At 39.9% G+C, this 25,631-nt stretch overlaps 1 protein-coding gene across 3 annotated transcripts; it reads right to left on the minus strand.

Annotated features, from left to right (window-relative positions):
* Positions 1-1,357: 1,357 nt before the first annotated feature.
* Positions 1,358-24,878, minus strand: TXNDC8 (thioredoxin domain containing 8). Of its 3 annotated transcripts, XM_045468535.1 has the most exons (6): positions 24,765-24,878; positions 21,620-21,724; positions 16,351-16,410; positions 13,480-13,545; positions 2,396-2,461; positions 1,358-1,465 (listed from the first exon to the last, which is right to left on the minus strand). In XM_045468535.1, exons 1-6 carry the CDS (start codon positions 24,786-24,788, stop codon positions 1,403-1,405), a joined length of 384 nt encoding a protein of 127 aa, XP_045324491.1. In that variant the 5' UTR covers positions 24,789-24,878; the 3' UTR covers positions 1,358-1,402. The 3 variants fall into 3 exon arrangements, with proteins under 3 accessions (XP_045324491.1, XP_045324492.1, XP_045324493.1); XM_045468536.1 differs by lacking the exon at positions 2,396-2,461; XM_045468537.1 differs by lacking the exons at positions 1,358-1,465; positions 2,396-2,461; positions 16,351-16,410 and adding an exon at positions 11,569-11,961.
* Positions 24,879-25,631: the final 753 nt, after the last annotated feature.

Genomic DNA, 25,631 nt, shown 5'->3' on the forward strand with positions numbered 1-25,631 from the left:
CAAAATGCTCTTGTAATTGTGAGGTCTGAGTCTGTTTGACTTTGAGGCCTGCAATTTTCGTAACACTTCTCCTCATCTTAAGATCTCAGTCACCGTTCCACTGGGAAGCTACATTTCAGAATGAAGACTGAACAATGAAGAAGAACTAGCTACAGCAATGGGCAGATGATTCAGACGAAAACCGAAAAGCAGAGGACAGAAGTACACAGAAGTACCCTGGGCTCCCCATCTCTATCCCGTTCATGTTGCTGACTGCATGCGAAGCTGGCTATATTTCTATCTTTGGATTCTATGAATCAAGTGTTATTCTAGATACCCGTAGCAGTGCTGGGCACAGAGTAGGTGCTCAATAAGTATTTACTGAATGATTAAAAGGTGTCCCTTTTCTCTTAAGCTAGCAGCTCTTGGTGTCCTCTACTCTACGTTCCAAAGAATTCTAGGATTTTGTCAAAATCTCAGTCATTAACAGCTAGGGAAAGCTGGCTCGACTTTACGACTTCAGATCCCCAGTGTTCACCTGATGGCAACCCCAAGTAGTCAGTGTGAGAAGAACTGTCTTCTCTGGGTCCTAAACATCAGAGCTATCTCAGTTAACAACAAAACATCGCAGGTAGTAAAAAGACTTTCTGGCTTTTGTGTATGTATATGTGGATTTTTTTTTTAATTTATAGAAGAATTTTAGAAAGGCAGTGGGGAAGAGAAAAATGACACCGTTCTAATTTAAATGGATGCATCAGAGAAGAATTTTGTACCACAAATGATGGCTCAATTAGAATTGGCCTCTACTTAGGGCTCCTGGGTGGCTCAGTCGGTTGAGCGTCCAACTTCGGCTCAGGTCATGATCTCACAGCTATGAGTTTGAGCCCTGCGACGGGCTCTGTGCTGACAGCTCGGACCCTGGAGCCTGCTTCAGATTCTGTGTTTCCCTCTCTCTGCCCCTCCCCCGCTCATGCTCTCTCTAAAATAAATAAACATTACATCAAAAGAAAAAGAAAAAGAATGGCTTCTACCTATTTGGAGTACACCAGGGCAATACGGTATTTATTTGTTTCTTGACCACTGTGAAGAGTTCCATCTTCAGAGATCTCTGGAAAACCTTCTTAATGGCATGGTATGACTTAGCTGTGCAGGGCCTCTGTTGTGAAGGTCATAAAAACATCACCTAAGAAATGTGCTCAAGTAAGTGGAAAGCTAAGTTAGAGAATGGGAGTGATACATTCTCTGATACTCCAAGAGCTTTAAGCAATTGTGGAATGAGATTGCAGGAAAGTGGAGTTCAACCTGTAAAACATTAGAAGGGGGACCGATCGAACATTCCAATATTCGCTGCAAATAAAAAACACAAACGCATTTGCTGTGGCCTTTTAAAATGTTGCAAATGTATTTCGTCTTGGAGATCGGCTTACATTAATTCTTGAATCTTCGCTTCCAATTTTTGAGCATCAGCTCCACAAAATTCAAAAATCTGTTCACAAATACACAAAAGTGAGATATTTATTGGTTCAAATATCACAAAGATGTTAAAGCTTTGAGGGGTTTTTGTTTTTGTTTGTTAAGTTATCCTCATTTCCATTGTCTGAAAAATACTTAACATATAAACACACAACAAACACATTACACTCATGATGTTTCAATTATTTGGCACCTTTTCAAAATTGTTTATGCTAATATTTTGCCAGGTTTATATAATTCTCCATAATATTCTTCTAAACTGATATCTCAAACATAGAATATGTTAGAAATGAGAAAACTCAATCATTGAAACCTCTCAGAGCCTTTTTGCATTGGTCTTGAGAACTTGTTAATTCATAAACATGATTTTCTGAAATCAAATGACATGTGATTTCCCATTCCCTGAACTTTGCCACAGGTAATAGTAGTATAATTAATTGATACTAAGGAGCACATTTTCTTTTCAAATTGTCACATCTCTGACTCAGGGTGTATTTCATAGTGGATGGTATATTTTGTTTGGAACACTTTTTAGTAGTATCTAATGGGGCATCTGTCAGTGGGCATCTTATATTTGGTGAAATACGGAAGTTTAAGACCCTTACCATGCATTGTCACTTTAGTACCAATTACATGAAGTGGTTGTAGAGAAGGCAGAGTGTGGGTAAACTGAGGCTGGGATTGGCTGAAGATTTGAGTTTCCAGTAAGGGAGGTTTCAGCAGCCAGAAATGGTGTTAGGCCTTTGGGGCAGGGGTTGGAAAATTCTAGAACGATTTCAATGCTCAGTGTATTGCAGAGAAGAAACTATACCTGCTTCCAATGATTCTGCTTCTCCAGGCAGCATCACTCTATCTGGGTGCTGCCTGGGGGTATCATGGTTCATTCTATTTCTTGAAAATAAACCCCAGGCTTGTGACTCCATCTTGATCCCATTTCACTTACCGGCTCGCTCATGAATCCATTTCCATAACAGCAAATTGCTCTTTTGAGTCTTGAGAATAGAGTCACCTAAGTGTGGGTGCAGAATTTCATGATTTATCTGGGTTGCCTGGTTTGTACCCATTTCCTCTATAAATAGTTCTCTTGGCATTGGCTGCCAGGGGAGGAAGGCGTCAGAAAGGATCTGCAAAAGTGTCTCTTTTCTAAGAGTCAGACAGCAGCTGGATGGTGGCTATAGACACGAAGGGAGTTTCAAAATCCTCTGAGACCAGAGCAGGTATCAACACAACAACTCCTGGCAAGAACACAGGCAGAGCTTGGCCACTTCAGTGACCAGACTTGGCCAACAGTTTTCCAATATATTTATTTCCAATAAAATATAAATTTTATCAATTTATATTCCACCAGCAGAGGATGAATGTTCTGGGTGTTCCATATGCTTGACCACACTTGGTGTTTATTGCCAGTTCCTTTCCATGTTAGCCATTCTGGTGGCTTTAGGGGATATTAAATTTGCCACCGAATTTCATGGATTTTACTTCATCAACTTTCCCTTGGACTTTAATAAGAGCTTATAACTTGTCTGTCTCCAGTCTTGTGCCCCTTAGTTCCCTCCTCCTCCTTGAAGCCCGAAAACACAAACCAGTCATGCTCTCCTTCTTTGTAAAATTCTTCAGTGTTTCTCCACCACCATAAAATCCAAGGTCCTTACAGGGATTCCTTGATTTTGTCTTGTCTACCTCACTGTTATTCTCCACCTTAAGCTCTGACCTTTAGCAACACTTCACAGTTGGATTCATTTATTTATTTCATTTAACAAATATAATAAGCATCTACTATGAGCCAAACATTGTGAACATACCAGACAAAAATCACCCCCTGGAGCTCATATTCTAGTGATAATTTTATACTATTGTATTAGTACCAAAAAATCCTGACTTATTCCCACGCTATTCTCTAATTCTTGCTTCTTCCCATTTCTCACCCGTTAGTCTTAACCATTCTTCAAGATTTAACTCCGGAAGTCTTTGTGATCTCACAGAACCTATGAATTCCACTGCTCAGGAGTTGATGTTATGTCTGCTGCCATTGACCAAGGATGGGGCCTCTGCCTTATTTTTTTCCTCTATATTTTTAGTATTTAGCTAGGAACCTTATACAGAGTAGGTCTTCTGTTAATGGTTTTAGGGCTGAAGAGAGTTGAACTAAGCTGATTTGTGGTCACTGAAGGACAGACCCAAGACTCTAGGGAGTGTTAAATTTCAGAGACTAGGTGTTATCTGTTTTATTCTTTGTCCAGTTTGCCAAAGGCAAATACTATGTGTCTGTCTAGCATGGGGCTTTGCTTATAGGAGCTTCATAAATGTAGTTAGTGAATGAGGAGTGGCTTAGTGATAGAGCTTATTATATAATAGCTTTCTTTTGAAGAGCTCTATATGCAAGGACACTAGCATACAATTTTTGCCCAGAATGTTTTCTCATTTTCAACTGAATGTTTGGTTGTGTCTCTCAAAGGCCTGAAGCATTAGGAAGCAACGTTTTATTCTCTCTTCTCAATGTCTTCAGTTTACATGCACCGTTGCCATCTGTAATGACCACTAATGGAAATGATGAGCTCCAGTTGGCAGAGCCCAAAGGGATATGGGGTGGCTATCCCTGCATTACACAACCACCTATGTCCACTAGTCCCTTAAAAACATCTTTCATTTTGAAATTTTTAAATAAAGATTTTATTTTTAAGTAATAATGACACCCAATGTGGGGCTAGAGCTCATAACCCCAAGGTCAAAAGTCGCAGTTCCACCAACTGAGCCAGCCAGGCACCCCTCATTTTCAAACACACACAAAAAGAGAACAATAAAGTGATTCCCCATCCCCACATTTACCCATCACCCAGGTCTAAACAGAGGCAGGGTTTTTTTGTTGTGTTTTTTTTTTAATGCCAAAGACATTCAATCACCTACAAAAAGTATATTACTGTTAGTGAGAAAATACAAAGGGTCCAGAGACAGGGATCCCTTCCTAACAAATGGACTTCTGAGAGTATCCATTAAGGGGTCTAATGATGCATACATAGACTAATTACAATAAAACACTCTGGCCAGTTGATAGGCAATTAAGAATACTTAAGTTAGCTTTGGAGCAGCTGAATGAAAGCTCAGCAATTTTCTGGACATCTTTACTGAGTTAAAAACAACAACAAAACCCTCAAAGCAACAGCAACAATAACAACACAAACAAAAAAGCCCAAACAACCAACCCACACAAGACACTTTTTGGCAGATGGCTCTAGAGATGTTTGTACAATCCAATTTTATAAGCTGTGTGATGTTCCTTTTCTTAACAAAGGGTTTGCTAAGGCATTATATCTTATTAATGAGATGGGAAGAATATCTAACAAGAGAACGTTTAACAGTGAGTGCCTCCACCTATTGAGAGCTAGACAGTCTTAACTACTTTTTGATCCCATCTTGGTCTGGCTCTCCGATTCAACCAGACCCATTCCTTCCCCCAGAACCATCTGCGTCACAATGCAGGTGTTTGCACACTTCCCCCTCCCCGGGACTTTCACAACAGGTTGCGGGGCATGCCTTGCAAATGCAAGTAGCTCAACTGTGGTTTTTGGAGTGTGGCAAAATCAAACTCAGAAGGCAGGGCCTCTTGGAAATAGACTGTTTTGAACAGCTTGAATTTATATGCATTTGGATTCAAGAAAAAAGCGTATGAAAGTAATCTATTATCTAATTTTTTCAAATGTACACTCGCCTTCTTCTCAACTTGTTCCACTAGTGAGATTTCGGTAAAGTATGAACTTACTTTCATTTTCTTATAGCTGATTTAGAAACTCTGGCTACATATCTGTTTCTTAAAGCACTAGTGGCATAAATAATGACTAAAGTGCTTTTCTTCTTCTGTGTTAGGGGGTTGACAAATGTTTATGTAAAGGGCCCAATAATACCTATTTTAGGCTTGGCAGGCCAGATGGTGTGTGTTGAAACTACTCAGATCTGCTATAGTAGTGTGATAGTAGCTAAAGACAGTATTTAAACAAATGGACATGTCTGTGTACCAGTAAAACTTTATCTACGAAAACTCGTGGAGGCTCAGACTTGACCCTGGGGCCATAGTTTGCCATCAATTGAAGGTGTTGGACAGACACATGAAGCTGTTTGAGAGTTCATTACTGAGTACAATGTGGTTTTCTGTTGAAGGGGGGAAGGAGCATGAGTCTAATGTTGTGGGAATTTATCGTAAAGCCACACTGAGAATAAGGAAAAATGATTTTGGTCTGGCCAGAGGAGATGTCATTCGGCCCGTTACTCAAAGTATAGAATGAAAATTTGTTCATGAGGATAATAATGGTTTTGGAGCCATTGCCTTCAATGACCTAATGACCTATACTTGGCATGTTTCCATTGGAAAATCTACTCAACTGTCCAATGTTGGGAAATTCCTTCACTGACTTTTCCCCAAGTTGAGGTGAGCTTATCAGTTGAGCCTAGACAAAGGAATGAGTTCATGATTATCCCCTCCCTTTTTGGGGGTGTTCTGCCCAAGGGACAGGTCTGTTTTCCTTGCACTGTCCTTCTTTTTCTGGAAAGCACATCTGAAGCAGGCCTAAAGTAGGTCTGGAAGGCTACCACCCTGTGTCCTCACTTTTGGAGCTTGAGAGTTGTGAAAAGCAGCAATATCTCCTTCACCTAGGTGGGTGAGTTTCTCCTCTGCAGCCCAAGATTCTCCCCTAGGTAGTCATCTCAAAATCTAGGCTTCAAGGAAATAGTAGGAAGTCTGTTGATATGAGTCCACACCATGTTGTGTATTTAGCACAATTTAGCGCCACTGCTACTTACAATAAAGGTGATATCTTGATTTTCCACGTGACTCTGTGTGAGAAGAGTTAACACAACAGATCTGGTTCCTTATTTCTTGCTTGTCTCCAAGGCAACCATGATTGATCTTTCACCAACCCCCCAGGGAATGTGTCCCTTCCCCCACCAAAGTGTTCTTTGTATTAGTGATCGATGATTTTGTTATATATACCTGGAGTGATGGACCAAGCCCACTGGCTTGCTTTGCATAAACATCAATATTGATGATGTGCACCTGGTTTTACTATTGGGGTCCTAGTCTCCATTGTCATAGCTGGTTGTGTAGCAATGACTGCCTAGCAAGAAATGTCTATGTGACCAGTCCCCACATAAAATCCTCAGATCCTGAGACTCAAAAGAGCATACCTAGGCAGAGACAAACCACATGTGTCCTTGAAGTTCATTGCTAGAAAGAGAGACAGAGACAGAGACAGAAACAGAGCACACCTATGTGTTCCTAGCCAAGGAAGAACATCAGAAGCCTGTGCTGGACCCTTTTGGACTCTACCAATGCTTCCGCTTTGCATTTTTTGTTGTAATAAATCTCAGCTATAAGTAGAACCTATTACTGGGTCTTGCGAGTCCTTGTGGCCAATCACCGAATAAAATATTCCTATATTTCAAGGATTTAAAATTTAGAGGACAGGGCTAGGACAATGTTGTAAAATTTAAGGGGCTCTGAGAACTCAGTAATCAAGATAATTAATATTTTAATGTTTTTTAAAATTTATTTTTGAGACAGAGAGAGACAGAGCATGAGCATGAGGGACAGAGAGAGAGGGAGACACAGAATCTGAATCAGGCTCCAGGCTCTGAGCTGTCAGCACAGAGCCCGACGCGGGGCTCAAACTCACGGACTGTGAGATCATGACCTGAGCTGAAGTCAGACGCTTAACTGACTGAGCCACCCAGGTGCCCAAGATAATTAATATTTTAATAAATATTTAAAAAATCCATAATGAACAAAATATCAAAAATTCGAATAAAGACAGGATTCCACCCTATACTTGCAATTTCCTGCCTCACTTGCCTCGCCCTAATCCCTGCCCTGGAGAAAAGAGGTATATAAGTAATTACTGTCTTTCACCTACTGTCTTGCTAACACCTAGAGCACTATCCTTAGCATTAGTGTTAAATGGTGATAAATGCTTGCTGCCCATCTCTCTCTCTCTCCCCCTCCATCTCATTTAGTTCTTGCCCCTTCCAGTCTATTAATCTGTGCCTATGTATCAGCTGCTTTATGGGGCTGAGTAACTTCTTTTTTGGATCTGTACCCTTCAGAGCCCTGAACACCATGTGAGAGTTTTGTTTTGTTTTGTTTTTTTAAATTTCCCCTGAGGTGGAACCCCTCTGTGTCTACCTAACACAGTCCTTAACAGGTTGAATATCCCTGGGTAGGTAACTCTCCAATGTTAAGATGACTTAGCTTAACTGGTCACTGTAGTTATTCAAAGAGTTTTAGAGGTCTCTCCTAACCAGTGTTTCCAAATTTCTATTTTGTCGTAAATTTTCAGGAAGATTGGTGCACAGATTATGGGGCTCTAGCAATAGCCATATTTTATAGCATGTACCAAGTCCAGTGCTAAAGTGCTTTATATATCATCACAAATTTTCATGATGACAGTTAAAGACACATGATATAGTCCCTATTTCACAGAGAAGGAGACTGAGCTCAAGGTGGTGAAGGCACATAACCAAGGTCATCCACGAATAAGAAGCAGACCTGGGGTTCAACCCACAGCTGTTTGATTCCAGAGATGACAAAAACTAGTCACAGATACTCTTTTGGGCGTGGCTCAAGTATTGTTTTTTATGAATTTGAACAGTGAGCATTTGGGAGGGTGATTCTCCAAGGACCACCATCCTCCTCACTTCCTATTTTCTCATGTATTGTCCTTGCCTGGCTCTTGAAGATTCCAATCCTGTCCTCCTTCAAGCATACCACGGTGCTGCCCATTGGAGATTCTTTTCATGTCTGTACCTACCTCAAGGAGGGTGTCTGTTGGAAATTACTTCTATAACCTCAGCAGGAGCCCTGCTGTTCACAAGCAAAGGAGCAGGAGTTCCTCCCACTAGATGTGAGCCTATGAGCTGAATTATTCATTTGTAAATAACTCACTTATTAGCATCCATGCATCCGTATCCCATTGTTCTTGGATTAAAGTGTTTTGAGAAGCCATTTACTCTCATATCAAAGAATGAAAGATGGAACCAATTTCGATGTTGGATAAATTTAAGCTGTTGGCCAAGAGTTGCTAAATCTTTGTTACTCTTCTTTTCTTCTGTTCCATTGACATATGTCAACTTTGGTCTGGAAGCAATGTTATAAACCTGGGGGATCTACTGATGGGCTTCAGAGGCTCAATGAATAACTAATATCATATTCACATTGCAGCTTATGTGTATATGTGTATTTTTTTTTTTTTTTTTTTTTTTTTTTTACTTAGAACAGAATACAGTGTAATATTCTGGTTAAAAAAATCAGCCAAAGTTTTGGATGTCCCATCTGAGAGCCACCACAGATTCTTTTTTTCTTAACCACAGTTAATCTTACTGGAACAGGATGTGATGTCCCAGGTGAAAACACTAAGGATTACAGCAGGAAGGAACAATCCCACTTTATTTATTACCTGGAATTTGCTTTTGCTGTCCTTTACCCTAACACTGTAAAATAATTACAGATGCTGTTTATGGTACAACCCTGCTAGATGACCATCCAAATCTGCATAAAAACTTCCAGCATCACAGAATGCCCATTGACTGCAACACTGGGTCATAGTTACATAGCTTTATCTGTTTTAGTTTTTTAAAGTTTTATTTGTTTATAGTCTATGTATTTTGAAAATATTTGAAATGAGATAGAATCAAGGGCAAGATAAAATAACAAAACCATTAAAGCACGATTCAGTATGGAGATGGCAATTAGGGAATTCCAGGCAACTACAGATAAGGGAGGCTATTGTATTTGAGTCAAGGAAGTAATCCTGAGATTATTGGCAGCAATAGAAAAAGAGAAACCCAAGGGATTCCTTAAGCCTTCTGATCTAATGCAAGGGAGTAGACCAAGGGAGGCAAATATTCTCCAAACTCTGTCTATGAGGAATAATCACAAGGCTTTTTATACAATGTACATTTTAAAAGGCATAATGGACAGTGGTTCTTTGCCAGGTGTTTTACCAGAAATGTGAGTACATTTCTTATAACATCCCTTAATAGAAACTGGACTCAAAGTTGTTGTTGTTTTTTTAATACTAGATAAATAGTACTTAACTGCTTCCATAAGTTAATTTTCAGGTGTGCTGTCCCAGATGAAAGAGAGATGGAAGGAAGTGGTCTCAAAGAAGTGAATTTAGTTTTTTTTTCTACCCCCAGGAGAACAATGAATGTCATTCCTAGTCAATTCTACTGAGGAGGGAAATTCACATAGATGGGTCCTATCGCATGACCATGCCCAATTTTCTCTGGTTCCATTGATTTTTCCTGTGCAGACCATTGCAAGGTAGAACCTGGGGGTGATTTCAGAGGTCTCAGGTTTTGACTGCAGCTCTGGATACAATAGTAGAAGTGGGGACCCTGCAGAAGCCCTAGATGGATGCTCAGATGCCAAATGCTGGGGACTGAGTAAAAGAGGTAAAAAGATTTGCAATACTGTCTCTTTAGGATCTCCTGCCCCCATTTTTTTGCTGTTGTCTTTTGCACAGAAGATTGATATTCTTTGTTAAATGGAAGCCAGCATTGTAAATATTTTCTGCAGGTTTACAAATGATTTTTAAATTGATTCAAGTATGAATCTTTCTGGAGATACATGCAAAGCTCAGAAGTAGACTTACTTGTATATTATGACATAAATGATCTCAAGGTTTTGTTTTTGTTTTTTTAAATAACTTCATAACCAGGATGCTAAGTCAGTAATATTCAATGAGACACTCAATTCTCAAGAAAATATTTTGGGACAGGGGTATTCATTTTAAAATCAGAGGCTGGCTACCTGACTTTGGAGTTAGAAAATAGGGAGGTGGATCAGCTTAATGCATTATGTCATTGATTCAGTTAATTTTATTCTCCATTAACTAAGTGGTATAAAATTTAAAATCAAGATCCTTCACGATGCCTAAAATACAGGCATTTTGTTCCATCAATTCAAAAGGGATCCATACCCTGTAGAAACCAGTTAAGAAATAATTGAATATAAGAGGTCACCCTACCCCCAAGTGTGAGTTCTTCCACCTACATACAGAACTGAGACTAAGCAAGGCCAAGCCTTTTCTCAAAAGCATAGCTATGGATTTGCTCAAGAGCCTAGACACAAAGTCAATTGAGACCCCAAAGTTTTATTTCATAAAACATAGAACAAACTGTTGAATGGCAGCAGATCTTAAGCACTATCATCAGCAGGAGAGATGAAACCAGACAGCTGTTCTGAGCTGGAGAGAAACCCTCCCTGAGTCAGACTGACATGAGGACAGAATCAGAAGGGGAGGCAGAGCAGACAGTGATGTAGGGCAAAGACATCAGCCTTCATTTATTCATTCACTTGCTTACTCACTCATGAATCAAACACAAAATGAATATTTTCCACCTAGGGTGGATTCTTCTAGACACTGACATGAACTCCTCTAGGTACTGGAAATAGTAGGACACAAATACATGACATTAAGGTCTGGGTCAAACATAAATGGGCTTGGAAAGGTAGACTGGGCCAAAATTATGGGGAAATTTAACTGGAAGACTTGATTAGGAGGGTTTAGTCTTGATTCTGCAGACAACAGAGGGGAAGGGGTATCCAAATTTAAATAAGGGAATGACATACGTGGAACTATGCCAAGCTCTATTTGGAAAAAAGAACAGAGCTATGGTGTGAACTTGGAGGTGAGAGGGGCTATTGTACTTGTTCATGTCAAAGGTCATTACAGATGGAACTATAGGTAAGGATGAAATTACTAAAGGAGAAGAGGTAGAATGGGAAAAAGAACCTTAGGAAACACTTATATTTTGGGACAGCAGGAGCCAAAGGAGCCAAAGGAGAGCTTGGAGAAAGATCAGGGATGGAAGCCAAAAGACAAGGAAATTTCCAGAATTAGAAGCTGATTAGTTATGGTGCTTTTGTATAACCAAGGAATACAAGGATTGAGAAATGGCTATTTGAATTAGGTGCTGAAAGAGCTTTGGAGACACTTAAAAGAGCAGATGAAGGAATAAGTGGAAACTTCGAATTGAAAGCAGGAAGTATATTCTACTTCAAGAATTAGATCATGAAATGAAGGAGAGAAGTCTGAAAGAACATTAATTTTGTCATTAGAAGTTTTGGGTCGCAAGTAACAGAAAAAACAACTCCAGGTCTCCATAACTCATGGAATCTATGGGAGTAGTTCAGGCTTCAGGCATGGATAGATTCAGGGTTCGATCAGTGCCATTGGTATTTCCTGGTTTGACTCTGCTTTTCATTGTATGGTGGCTTCATTTTCAGGTTCTCTCTGTAGAACCTTCAGCTTCATACAGCTAGCTGTAGTACCTTCAGCTTCATTATCTTCCCAAGTTCAAACAAATCCAATGAAATCGAAAGAGAAGGCTTTTACCTAGCTGCTTAAGCCACATCCTAGGATTAGCTCTGGTTGGGTTTAGATTGGCTTGACTGGAGTCAAGGGCCTGTTCCTGATGGGGACGAAGTTCACTCACAGGTCTAGCCATGGAGATGGAGCCCTAAGGAAGCACATGGACCAAGGATGGGCAAGGGAATGGTTCCCTGGAAGAAAATCAAAGAACTGCTGATAGAGACTGAACTATGGCTGACGGTGGCAAAAGGGACTGTCCCAACACGAGGTTTGAAAAGAGAAAACTGATGGATAGAGGCCTGGGGCACAAGGGAGGGAATGCGATCAAGGTACAATGGATGAAATCCATTTCAAAAGGAGGATGCTTTCTCATTTCCAAGATGGAAGAGAAGGAGAGGATAACAAAAAATGACACAAAAACAATTTGATGTGCGGTGGTGGGGAGGGGAGCTGAGGTGCATGTGCTCAATAGCTTCACTTTCAAGTAAACACTCAAGAGGAGTAGTAGGTAGTGTTAATTCTTTTTGAAAAATTATTTAAATCTATCACACCAATTCTATCGTGGTAAATACGCAACAAATAGAAGCTGAGAATCAAATCCTACACTTAGAGTATCAACTACTTTCATTCTTTATATAGTAGACACAATCTTCACAAGGTTTAAGCATGAATGTTTTTGCTTTACATATGTTCTTCCTAACGCTTTAAATTGCATACTATTTCAAGTAGATGTATCACAAATCAAATCACTGAGCAGTTCCACGAGAAAAGACATGTAGTTTACTTTCATATTTTATTAGAAGTAATGCTACCATTACTATGTACTTAGCTGCTTATTTCTCCTGCTGGTATTTCTGTAGCAAAAGTTCCCCAAAATGGGATGATTGTGTGAACGGGAATATAGAGTTTGTTCCTCTTAAGCGTGTTTCAAAGTCACCTTTCATAAGGTACGTACACTTGTCAGTGTTCCCAGCCATACGTGGAATTACTAGTTTAATCACACACGAAGCATTTTAGACATTTTACTTCATTAACATCTTTGTGATAACAACTACCCTAATGTGCCGAGCACTGACGCACATCAGGATGGGTCTACGAACTTGAGTCACGTAAATTCATTTCTTTTCACAACACCCTGTGAGGAAAAACTTAGGATCTTTGTTTTTACAGATAAGGAACCTAAGATCCAAAGAGGTTCTTAAGGAAAACGCTAGTTAGTGATAGAATGGATATCTGAACCACAGAAACCTGCAACGAGAGCCTGCACACTCAACCACTAGCTACACGGACTCGGGATTGTTTTTGATTAACATTTTCCCAAGTGTTGCTAACAATCCATATACATTTGTGTGAGAATTTCATCGTGTCCTTTTCTGTAAGATTCTTTTTTGATGGGTCTGCCCCATCAAAAGGGATATTACAGGGATAGTAGTGGATATTTCTTACGGATTTGGAAACCTCAGATGGTCTGAATGGGGAGATTTTTTTTATAATTCATGCATTTTTTTGTACACCTTGCCAATATGAAAAGTTCAGAAACTAAGCATAACGTTGCTAAATATTAAAAATAAATGCAGTTGTTTCATCCACCCAGGATACCCCAGGCCTTTTAAAAAGATTCTGATGATTCTATAATTCAACTCTGCCAGTTACCATGGAAACATACCTTCTGGGTTTGCTTGAACATCTGAAATGTGGGTACTGATCTGATGTGGTAAGTTTGGGCCAACTCCTGGGAAAGGAAAGAAATGGCATGAGGTCACAATTTTGGTATCCTCTCTCTATACAGAGCCCAGAACTTGGTGACTTCTCAGGAGGCATGTCTGAAAACCCAGGGACAGTTAACACTTTATTGATTCTCCTGCCAAGCCTTTTTCTAACATGTCTTCAAAGCCTCCAGGAATGTTACAATAGAAAATGGCTGCTCCTCACATTCCTGAGGCTTCTCATCCCAGAGCCCTAGGAGAGGGCTGGGAGATGGATGCCAAAATAGAACAGATGCTGAAGGATGAAACGGGCTCTATTTAAAAGAAATTGTGAGGGGCGCCTGGGTGGCTCAGTCGGTTAAGTGTCCGACTTTGGCTCAAGTCATGATCTCAGGGTTTGTGGGTTCAAGTCCCACGTCCGGCTCTGTGCTGACAGCTCAGAGCCTGGAGCCTGCTTTGGTTTATGTGTTTCCCCTCTCCTTCTGCCCCTTCCCCCCTCGTGCTCTGTCTCTCATTCTCTCTCTCAAAAATAAGTAAACATTAAAAAAAATTAAAAAAAAATAAAAGAAATTGTGAAAGATTACAGAGGAACCTCAGTGGAACCCAATATGGAGACAGCATATTGCAAAAATAAGGAAGAGTAAAGGTATCCTTATAATGCACACTTGAGACATGGGGTGATATACTGGTCTTACATTTTAAGTAAGGTTTACAGGTCTCTTTCTTGTAAGCCCTACTCCCCACTTCATTGCCCATCTTTGTGAAAGATGAACCAAAAAAAGCAAATATATCAGAATTCCAATTATTTTAATCCATTACAATCTGCTCTTAAATACCCGTTTTTATCTTGTTTAGAGTCCAAAGAAAATTAGCCACCTACAGGATCAACAGAATTGGACTTTTCTCTCTAATATACCTATCATCTTATGGGGTGAATCTCTCCCCTGCTGCCTGTAACACACACACACACACACACACACACACACACACACACTAAATTATAATTTTCATGATCACAGCAATGATAATAAATAAATTACTGTTAAAAAAATTGTGTATTTTGTTTCTCCTTAAAAGGGAAAGAGTTATCATCAAAAAGGCAGACAATAACATGTTTTTGTGAGGATGTGGGGAAATCAGAGGCCTCATGACACATTGTTGGTGGAAATGTATGGTGCAACTGCTTTAGGAAACTCAACAATTTCACCCCTAGATACATACCATGAGAAATGAAAATACATACATAAATGCTTATACCAGTATTACTCCTAAAAGTCAAAAGGTGGAAACAACCCAAATGTCCATCAACAGTTGAATGGCTAAATAAATAAAAGGTGGTATATCCATACAATGGAATATTATTCAGCAATGAGAAGGAATGAAGTATTGATACATGGAGGAACCTTGGAAACTTATGCTAAATGAAAGAAGTTAGTCACAAATGACCACCTATTTGATGATTCAATTTGCATGAAATGCTCAGAATAAGCAACTCTATAGACAGAACGTAGAATTACGGTTGCCCAGAGTTGGGACAGAAGGAACTGGGGGTAACCAGTAGAACTCCAAAAGTGTTTGCTTTTTTTTTTTGAAGTGGTGAAAATGTTCTAAAATTAATTGTAGTGATGGTTGCACAACTCTGTTAATATAAAAAAAGGACAAAGAGATAATGATCCTAGATGTGTTCTGAATGCATAGTATATGATTCGGTTTAAAGGGCACTTAAACACTGTCGCACTTTGATAAAGCTTGAAAGAAATGGGCGAAATGGAACTTCTAGTATGTTCTGGATGCTAAGTCATATATTTTATGTATTTTATCTCATTTTATATTCTGTGAAGTATTATTTGCCCTGTTTTACAGTGAAAAAAACTGAAGTTTATAGAGTTAACTGATAAGAGGTCACAAAGCTATTAAAGAAAAGAGTGGGTAAATAACAGATTTTTTGTTATTCTAAAGCTCAAATTCAATCCAATATGTGCAAAGATCACTTGTTACTATTTTTTCCTAGTTGTAAATGAGCAAATGTTAGGAAGAATAATTTTTGGGGTACCTTGTATATATTAATGAGGCACATTTAAAAAAAATATTTTTTAAATGAGAGAGAGAATGAGTGGGGGAGGGGCCGACAGAGAGGGAGAGAGAATCCCAAGCAGGCCCCATGCTTGGCATGGAGCCCAACCCAGGGTTTAATCCCACGTCTATGAGATCATGACCTGAGCCAACATTAAGGGCTGGATGCTTCACCGACTGAGCCACCCAGACACCCCATTAATGAGGCATATTTTGACTAAGGGCATGAGGTTGATTATTTTGGGGGAAGGAGAGGAAAGGAGGCTCTAGGGAGGGACAGGAGGGAAGGATTTCTTGGAATTCCTTGTGATATTTTAAAAAACCCACAAAAACCATAACCATAGCAAGAGGAAAGCAAGATATAAATACATTGAGCTGGGTTTCAGACATTGATTAATAATCTACTACAAGGGTGAAAAACACTTTTCACCTTGAGCCTAACACCACCCAACTGGTATTGTCTGTGTAGAGCCAATTCTGCTGAGCAGGGTAAATGGAGAAAAATGTTGGGATTGAGGAGTGGAGTCTGCCATAGTAAGGGAGGGGAGGGGGCAGCGGGAGAGTCACATACTTGCTGGGTTTTGTTTTTAAAATTGATACAAAACAAAAGAACATTACGAGGAAGTTTACTACCATTTATCACGAAAACATCATGAAATTGTCCTCAACTTAAAATTGATTATATAATCACTGAGGTGCTGTCAACGATGCAGCATTTGGATTTTATGTATCCCCACAGAAGGACTTAAGATTCTTACCTTAGAATCATCCACATCCACATTAGCAAACATTACATTTTGGTATTGCAGAGACATTGCCTTCAAATTAAAAGAATAAAAATTCCCTATTAGCTTAGCGTTAATACTAAATTACATACTAGAATTACACAGTCGTCTTTTGGCAAAAAACAAACAATGAGTAAAAAGGTTGTTCATGAGAGCTAAGCATCACTCTGGCATTTCACTACAGGCTAGAACTGGAAGCACCAAAGTCAAATATGGGATGATACAGGTCAAGCAAAGATCAGCGGCAGAACCAGAGTCTGAAGAACCAAACTGAAGATCAGAGTTTCAAAGTTAGGAAAGGGCACAAAGTGAAGAAATGATGACATGTATGTGGTGTGTCCAGATTTACCCTGCAGGGTGAAGGCACGGATAGTAGCTTTTTCCTGGGGTGGCAAGAGGTGGAAGGCTGCCTTCAGTGGTCTTCAAAATACAGGTCCCTGAGGGGAGCCTTCGTGGCTCAGTCAGTTAAGCATCTGACTCTTGATTTCAGCTCAGGGCATGATCTCCCAGTTGGTGGATTGGAGCCCCACATCAGGCTCTACGGTGACAGTGCAGAGCCTGCTTGGAATTCTCTCTCTCTCTCTCTCTGCCCCTCCCCTACTCATGCTCTTTCTCTCTCTCAAAAAAAGAAATTAAAAATTACAAAAAAAAAATTACAGATCCCTGAACCAGATACCCAAACTCTGCTTTGACCTTCACCTCTTGCCAGGCTTTTTGGGAGGCTCTTATGACTGAGATGATACAAAAATGTGTGTCGACCCTTGGCCTAATTGCTTTGTGCTTTTATTGACATCTTCCATGCTCTACTATGTACTGAAACTGTACTTCCCAGGATCCTTTGCCAGCTGTCTTCTATGTAGGTTTTGTCAATGGGATGCATTTGGAGGAAAACAGAAGGTGTGAAGAGGGAAGAAACAACTCTCTTCTGCTTCTGTTTTGTTCTGAAAGCATCTCTGGCAGCAGTGGTGACAAAGGTGTTGGTAATGGGTCTGGGGGTAGTAGATGCAGCAGCAGCAGCCTGTAAATATCAGCTCTTGGGTTTTTTTTTTTTTTCTTTCAGACAACTGTGTTCATACTTTAAGGGCACTTAATAGCATCTTGGTTTGTTTGCTTTAACATCGTATCTCAAGCATTTCCAGTGACCTCTTTCTTATAGGACCTCTCTCTGACGGGACCCCTCTCTGATCGTATGGGGTGTCCAGAGACAGTGGAGACAGGAAGAAATGCAGCTGTCACTGGGAGCTGCTCCCACTGAGAAGCAGGAAGCAGCATGACATGGATTAGGTGGATATGTGCTGAGGTCTACTGCAGGCAGATTCTCTCCAGTTGTTTGTTCATGGACTGTGACTGAAGTGGGAGCTCTTTCTTCAGTGGCCCATCAAGATCGTGAAAATGGAGAAAAACTCTTAGATAACAGACACAAAAGCCTTGGGGATTTCAGAGTATTTTTTTTTTGGATAAAAAAAGCTGATTTTGGTCAGCAGTGGCTCAATGCCTGGCAGGAAAATGGTGTCACCCACAAACTCTAGGGCAATTGTCTTGCACTTTTCGAGTTTGAAGATATATGGATGCTCCCCAACAGGGGTCATGGGAATAGGTTTGAACTATGTGGACATCTAATTCTACTTATGAAGGTTTCAGAGCCTTGCAAGTCTATCAGGAAATAGGGAATATGGCAACTGTCATTTTGCATCAAGTAGCACCCAGAAGTCATGGCATAGATATGGGTCTTTGCTAGGTCGGGGTTCCCCTATGGACATTGTCTTTCCTTATTATCTCACTCCATCCACCTAGGACCTCTTCTCTGCCCTCAACAACTCTTCCTTCTGCTCTGTTCTTCCTCGTATGTAGTCTTCTACCATTTGGTCACCTGTTCTGTTGGTCTCAACTCTAAAGTATCTCCTAAATTGGATCTTTTCTTCTTTCTCCAAAACCACTGCCTGTCACTGAGATTGTCATCACTTTGGGTTACCCGCTTTCGGTCTTTCTAAACCATTCTTATACAGCACTGCTAAAAATATTCTCTAAAATCGCTATTTGACCATGGCAAAACCCTTTTAAGAACTTCTGTTTTGACTATCTACAACAACTCATTAAGTTATAACACAAGATCTTTCTTGATTTGGCCTCAACTTTCTTTTCAAAGCTCCTTTGTCTCCGCTTCTGCTACATACACTGTAAGTTAGCCTCACAGACCACTTGCCTTCTCATGATCACATCATGTAATTTCTAAAGAAATTTATAATCTCTCCTTTCCCAGAAATGCTCTTATCAGGGTTCTAGGTCTGGTGATCCTCTTAGCCCAGGGTCAGCAAACTGCACCATGTAGAAGAAATCCAGGTCTCCACATGGTCTTGTAAAGTAAATTTTATTGGAATACAGTTTGCCTGTTCATTTGTGCATTGCCATTGGATGCTTCTGCACTACAACAGCAAAGCTGAGTGGTTATTACAGAGACCATATGGCCTGCACACCTGAAAAGATTGACTGTCTTTCCTTTACAGAAGTTTAGCTGGCTAACTTCCATTCCACCTTCCTGCAGAGCCTGGAAAGGAAAAGAGGTAGAGATTCCTCGGACTTCCTTGAAGCTGGAGTTCTGGATGCAAATTGGTCTTATCAACAAGATAAATGTAGGAGAGACTTGGAAGTCAGAAGTGAGAAAGCAGCTACTTTCTTCTTGTTTTCTTTGTCTTCTTGTCTTTGGAAAGCAAGACTGTGGGTATTGAGAGTGGTTGTGCTGGAAGCAGCGGCAGAAGCCAAACTCAGGATCTGGTGCCCGGACATCAGCTTTCTGGACGTCCAGAGGCACCTGTGGCCACAGTAGCCTCCTGATCCTGGTTCTGATTCCCAACTGCTGCTCTGTTGCCAGTTTGTTTTTTCCTCCAGCGGTGGCCTCCCATCTATACTCACTTCTGATTGTGGCGAACTTAGGATCCCCAAAAGTGGGTCTATGGTGTTCTGAGTCATTCCTATTCATCTAATCTTTCAATAATTTTATAAGCAATTTAGTCCTTGTATTAACATTCTTTTCTGTTTAGGGACTCCTGGGTGGCTCAGTCGGTTAAGTGTCTGACTCTTGATCTTGGCTCAGGTCATGATCTCATGGTTCACGGGTTTGAGCCCCATGTTGGGCTCTGTGCTGACAGCACAGAGCCTGCTTGGGATTCTCTCTCTGCCCTCTCACCGCCGCCCCCACGCTCTCTCTCTCAAAAATAAATAAACATCAAAAAAAAATTCTTTTCTGTTTAATTTGGTTTCTGTTGCCTGCTTTGATCTTTGACTAATAAAGTGACCTAGAAGAAGGGAAGTCTTTTCTCCATGCCTATTATACGCACCAGTTTGAAAAAATTACACACATGGTAAATGACTACATTATCATGCAAAAGTTCAAACATCACAAGAAAAATAAAGCCATCCAAATTTAACACCCTTTCACTGAAAAAAAAACCTTCTTTGATATGCATCCTTCTGTTCCCCTTTTCTCTACATATATGTGGGTTTATATATATACACATACATATATGTGTCTATTTCACATACATGAGACCATACTATATAAATTTTTCCACACTGCACTCTTTTTACTTAATGCTATGTTGTCTTGGAGATGATGCCACCATTCCATATGGGTCTACTTGATTCTTTTTAACATCTGGATAGTATTTCAGTATGGACATGCCAAAATTTATTTTAAAACTATATTTGCATTAGTCTGGATTCCAACAGGAAACAGATGGCACATCATTTGGGGAGGTTTATCTCCAAAGGGATAGCTATAACTATGAAGGTAGGAATGAGTGTAGGAAGAGCTGCAGGAGCCTGGACAGAACAGTGGCACAGCTGTTAATGCCCTTATGGCAAAGGTATGAGAGGGAAGTTACAAAGCCTTAGATTTCATTGCACTTTCCGAAAATGCCCCATGTTGGCTGTTGGAATTTGATCAGCTTTGACTTTGTGGCATGTGAGTATATTTATACTCTGGAAGCTGAACATTGAAGACTTTCTTTAAGTTTTGAGTATCAGGATAAAGGGGACTGTGAAATAATAAAATGCTTCTTCTGGATATTCCAAGAATTTTAGGTAGAAAATGGATGTTGAGGTATCATGTAATCAGTTTCTCTATTTGAATATAGGTTTATTTTATTTTATTTTATTTTATTTTTTAAAGTTTATTTATTCATTTATTTTTGAGAGAGAGAGAGACAGAGAGAGTGAGTGGGGAAGGGGCAGAGAGAGAAAATGTCAAGCAGACTCTGCACATCAGTGCAGAGCCCAATGTGGGGCTTGAACTCATGAACCATGAGATCATGCGCTGAGCCGAAACCAAGAGTCGATGCTTAACTGACTGAGCCACCCAGGTGCCCCTGAATATCCGTTTATTTTTAATTAAATGTCAAAAGACTGTGATTAGAATGAATTCAGGTGGATTTAAGAGTTGAAGTTGAAATGGTAGAAACTTTGCTGAAAATAAACCAGAGTGTTTCCAGTTGTGTAGAGAAATCCAAACTTCTTTAAATTTGAAGAAATAGTTTTCACAAAACTGACCATAAGTGAAACTTCTGCATGATGAGGAGAAATGAAAATGCCAAGTTCTTTCTGTGGCATGTGATACCAAAAGTAAATAAAAGTTAAAACTTTTAAATGGGGCAACAAGGAAATTAACTAGATGAAACATTGTATAGACATTAAAATGTTAATTTACAGACCCTACAAAAAACATGAATGAATGTGTACATGGAAAATAGACCTGAATATAAATATATGATTACAACTAAGAATATTTTACTAAAACATTTTATAAAGTAGATCAGACATGAAAGGAACATATAAGACATAAGTTTTGATAATAGGGTTGAAGGATGCGGGAAGTTTATCCTTTCATATTATAGTTAAAAATAAGTATCATGTTTTTCTATAATCTATTCCAATATTTGGAAGTTATGAACTCTGGAACTTTGGTAAAATGCCATTATTACAAATAATCCATTCATTTGTACAACTGTACTCTTTTGTACATCTAGATTTTCCTTGCAGAATTATCCATAGACAAGTAGTATTAATCTTCTGGTGTGTGTACTATGATCTAAATAGAGATTGGTATATTAGCTTCAGGATAATCAGGATGCTTCGAAAAGTGATTCCATATGGCTCATAAATGTAAACTTTTAAGATTTACTGAAAAAATTATTAGGGGATTTAAAATTCCTTCTGAAATTGTGAAATATATATAGATGATACTTACATGAACAAGAGGATAAATCCTTTTGCAAGGACCACACCATTTTGCTGAAAATTCAACCACAACAAGTTTGCATCCAGCAGCTTTCAAAAATCTGCTAAATTCATCCTGAGACCAGAACATAAAAGAAAAAATATGCATAATCACTAAATCTCAAAAAGCCTTGCAGAGAATAAATGTTCCTCATTTATTGAAATGAAGAACTTCAGTTCCTGAAAACCTTAGCGAGGTACCCCACCCTATCGTTCTCAAGGGGACACACCTTTCCTAAATGTCCCTGAGGTCACATATATTGATCTTTGCAAGTATACATAGGTGGGAGTAAATCTGCAAAAAGTGATTAGGAGTGTATTTACCAAATGGTGGTTGGTAATGGTTGGTTACCTCTGGGGAGAAAGTGATATTGGCCAATGAGAGATAAAGCGTGGAGGGTAGTGGTGGACGGTTGTTCAAGCTGGACATCTAGATTTGATTTTTTTAAATAAGGACCTAAACATGCATTAGTGGTAAAATTTAAAAGGAGAGGAAGTAATCTAACAGCTTGAATCATTTCTTGTTTTGCTTTTGTTTTGAAGGGAATTCATTACCAAAGCTGTAGTCAAAAACCGTATATTTAAGGATTTGACATGCTTCTTGTTGAATGTCTTAAGCGAATTTCCCATCAGCTGTCCAGATCACCTAAGTAAATGTTTCCTTTCCTGGAACCTCAGATCATTTTATCTGAACTTCCTTGCTTTATGAACACTGATTGTCCACACGTTATTTCATGCATGGCTTCTCTCCCCCAACAAATCCCTACAGAATTCAATCCTGATTCACTCCTGAACCTCCATGGCCTCTGACTGGGCACATTACAGTATGTGCTCATGGGGTGTTTAGTTGATGAATGATTTGCTAATATACAGTGTTCTGCTCAAGATTTATTTTTCCTTTTCTCATTGGAATTACGATGATAGTAACTAATTTACTCTGTGCCTGGTGTTCTCTCCCTTAATCTTTACAACCACCCTATTGAGTGGGTATTATCTCCATTTTACAGATGAAAAAACGAAAGTTTATTACTTTCTCTCAGTCAACCAGTTGGCAAATGGTGTAGTTGGGATTGCTAACCTAGGCAGCCTAACTCCAGAGTCCATTTCCTTCACCACTACACAAACCTACACAAAATCATCTCCTGAGTTCTTCCTAGTTGTGGGGCTCCCTTGCCCTCTCACTGGCCCTAATTCCATCATGTGCTCATCCCCTCGACCAATCATTAAGATGGGATCACTAATTAGATCAAGTCAAGCAGTGCCTATCACGGGAATTAGGGATGGGGTTAATTGCATACAGATGGCACACCGCTCTGCAGTAAGAGAATCTTAACAATTACGTTGCCATTTGATTTAGTTTCAAGCAGCTGAAACGGATGACTTAAGGAAGATACACTTTCTTCCTTTACCCATATTCCTCTAGGGTAGGGGGTACTTAACTCCTCAGAGAGCCATGCCAAGCCGCAATTTCTCACTTACTTCTGAAATCATGCAGTAGATGCACAAGCCCTCAACACCCTCACGTCTGAGTAGTCGCTAGGATATAAACTGGCCTCGCCAGATCTATGAATTTGACCTGGCTAAGTTCTCTGAAGGGAATACCCCCATAGGGTACATATCGACTTGACATGTACCTATCAAGACCCATGCTGTGCCAAGTAATGGACACACTGCTAGTATACAGCTGTGGACAAAAAACCAGACAAACTTTTCCTTGCCTTCGTGGAGCTTAGGTTTAGAGGGGGAAGCCGATGGTAAAATCAAGAAGTAAAATATGTAGTGTGTTAGTGACCGTTGCTGATAAAAGAGGAGAAAGATAAAGCAGGAAAGAAGGAAATGAGCTGGATTAGGGTTGTAGTTTGGGTGGCCATGGTCCGCCTGGAATAGAAGGTGACATTTAAATACAGACATGAAGGAGACAACAGGCCCTCAGGAGAGGTCTCCAAGGAGGAGATGGGAGAGGGCTACTCAGGGGGCTAGTGAGACCCTGGGTTATTCTGTGAGATTCCCAGAAAATCAAAAAAAGAAGTACCAAAGGCATCGGCCAATGTGTGCTATTTTACAACATTTTCTCATAGCAAACTACACAGCGATGCCTTCTTTCAATCTGGCCAGCCTCATTTTCGTGACCTTATATATAGCTGCGTTTGGGGAAAATGTCAAAAGTCTAAGTCTGAGGGTGTTGATGGATGGCAAGCCCAGGCCCTATGCCTTCCCTCTTCCCTCCAGGTTCAGGTCCTCGTGTAACAGGGCCTGACATCAGAATGTCTGGGTTCTAATGCCCACTTCACTCCTAAACGGAGTAGGACCATCACCACTCTTAAAGGCAATTTTCTTCTTTGTAAATAAACAACTCTCCCTGGCCTATATATGCATTTAGGTTCTTGTGGCAGTAACATTGGACAATGGATAGAAAGTGATCTTATAAAACACCACCTAAAGGATTGCTGATACTATTGGCTGTCACTTTCCTACCCTAATCCCTAGGCAGGTCTGAGGTTTCTGCTCTCTCTTAGAATAAGAGAAATATGTGGGCTTTTACTTTCATAGAATGTTCCAGGTACAACAAAGGTGGAATCAGTGGGATCAGGTACAGGATGGGATGTGTTAGGAGTTGGTCTGGATCCAGCTAGAGTCAGAGCAGGAAGTGAGAATCAGAGAGGAACAAAACCCTTCTGATCAATTTATCCCTTGGCTACACTCCAGATAGTGCCATCCCTCGAGCACAGAAAGGAGAGACATAAAAAAATCTCCCCTTGTTACGGAGCAGTGAAGGAATATGATTAGGGGAAATCATTCTTTTCTTTTTTTTTTTTTTAATTTTTTTTTTCAACGTTTATTTATTTTTGGGACAGAGAGAGACAGAGCATGAACGGGGGAGGGTCAGAGAGAGAGGGAGACACAGAATCGGAAACAGGCTCCAGGCTCTGAGCCATCAGCCCAGAGCCCGACGCGGGGCTCGAACTCACGGACCGCGAGATCGTGACCTGGCTGAAGTCGGACGCTTAACCGATTGCGCCACCCAGGCGCCCCGGGAAATCATTCTTAAAGTTTATCAAGTCTGTTCTCAAGGTGGTTTCTTTTGAAATATCAATGAAGCCAAAATAAATACTTGCCATGTCTTTAATAATCTGAACCATGATTTACTGGGAATTGCTTACGAAACCTTCCTTTTGGTTCAGCTGGTTTACCGCAGCAGTCTCTTATTAATTAAAGGATCCTAGCTGGAATAGAAGGGTAACTTCTCTATGACATCATTAAACGTGACTGTCTCAGAACCTAGAACTTTGGCAGACTTGAAGCTAATTTGACTTTTAGGTCAACATATGGTCAGCCAAGAACCAGCCAACTGGTTGTATGCAGACTCAATAATGCGTTTACTTTTGGTCTTCTACAATCTATTTCCATGACCCCTCTCTTCCTTCTCCATTCCTTGCAACCACCAAATGAGAAATAAGCAAGCTAATGTTAAGTAGATGAAGGTTATTTCATTTAGGATTTTGAAGGGATTATCTTGCAGTAGAAAAAAAATACTAAAGCCTTCATCCTATAAGTTTTCTACATATTAGGTGTTATGAGTCATGGATTCCTTAAACTTTGTTATTTTGCTCTAATTTTAGGAGGTAATGAAATTTCACTTTTATGGACTGGATCACAGGTTGGCAAACTTTTTTCTGTGAAGAACCAGATAATTTGGGCCTTATGGACCACATGCATGTGGCCTTTGTTGCATACTCTTTGTTTTTGTTATTATTATTATTATTATTATTACTCCATGCCCAATGTGGATCTCAACACGGGGCTTGAACTCATGACTCTCAGATCAAGACTTGAGCTGAGATCAAGTGTTGGACACTTAACTGACTGAACCACACAGGTACCCCTATAATCTTTTAAAAATGTAAAAACCATTCTTAGCTGGTGGACCTTATAAAAACAGCATTTTGCTAAACCCACACATGGTGACTTGTTAATTTTTCAGA

The sequence above is a fragment of the Leopardus geoffroyi genome, chromosome D4 (genome assembly GCF_018350155.1).
Source record: "Leopardus geoffroyi isolate Oge1 chromosome D4, O.geoffroyi_Oge1_pat1.0, whole genome shotgun sequence".
Taxonomy (NCBI): Eukaryota; Metazoa; Chordata; class Mammalia; order Carnivora; family Felidae; genus Leopardus; species Leopardus geoffroyi.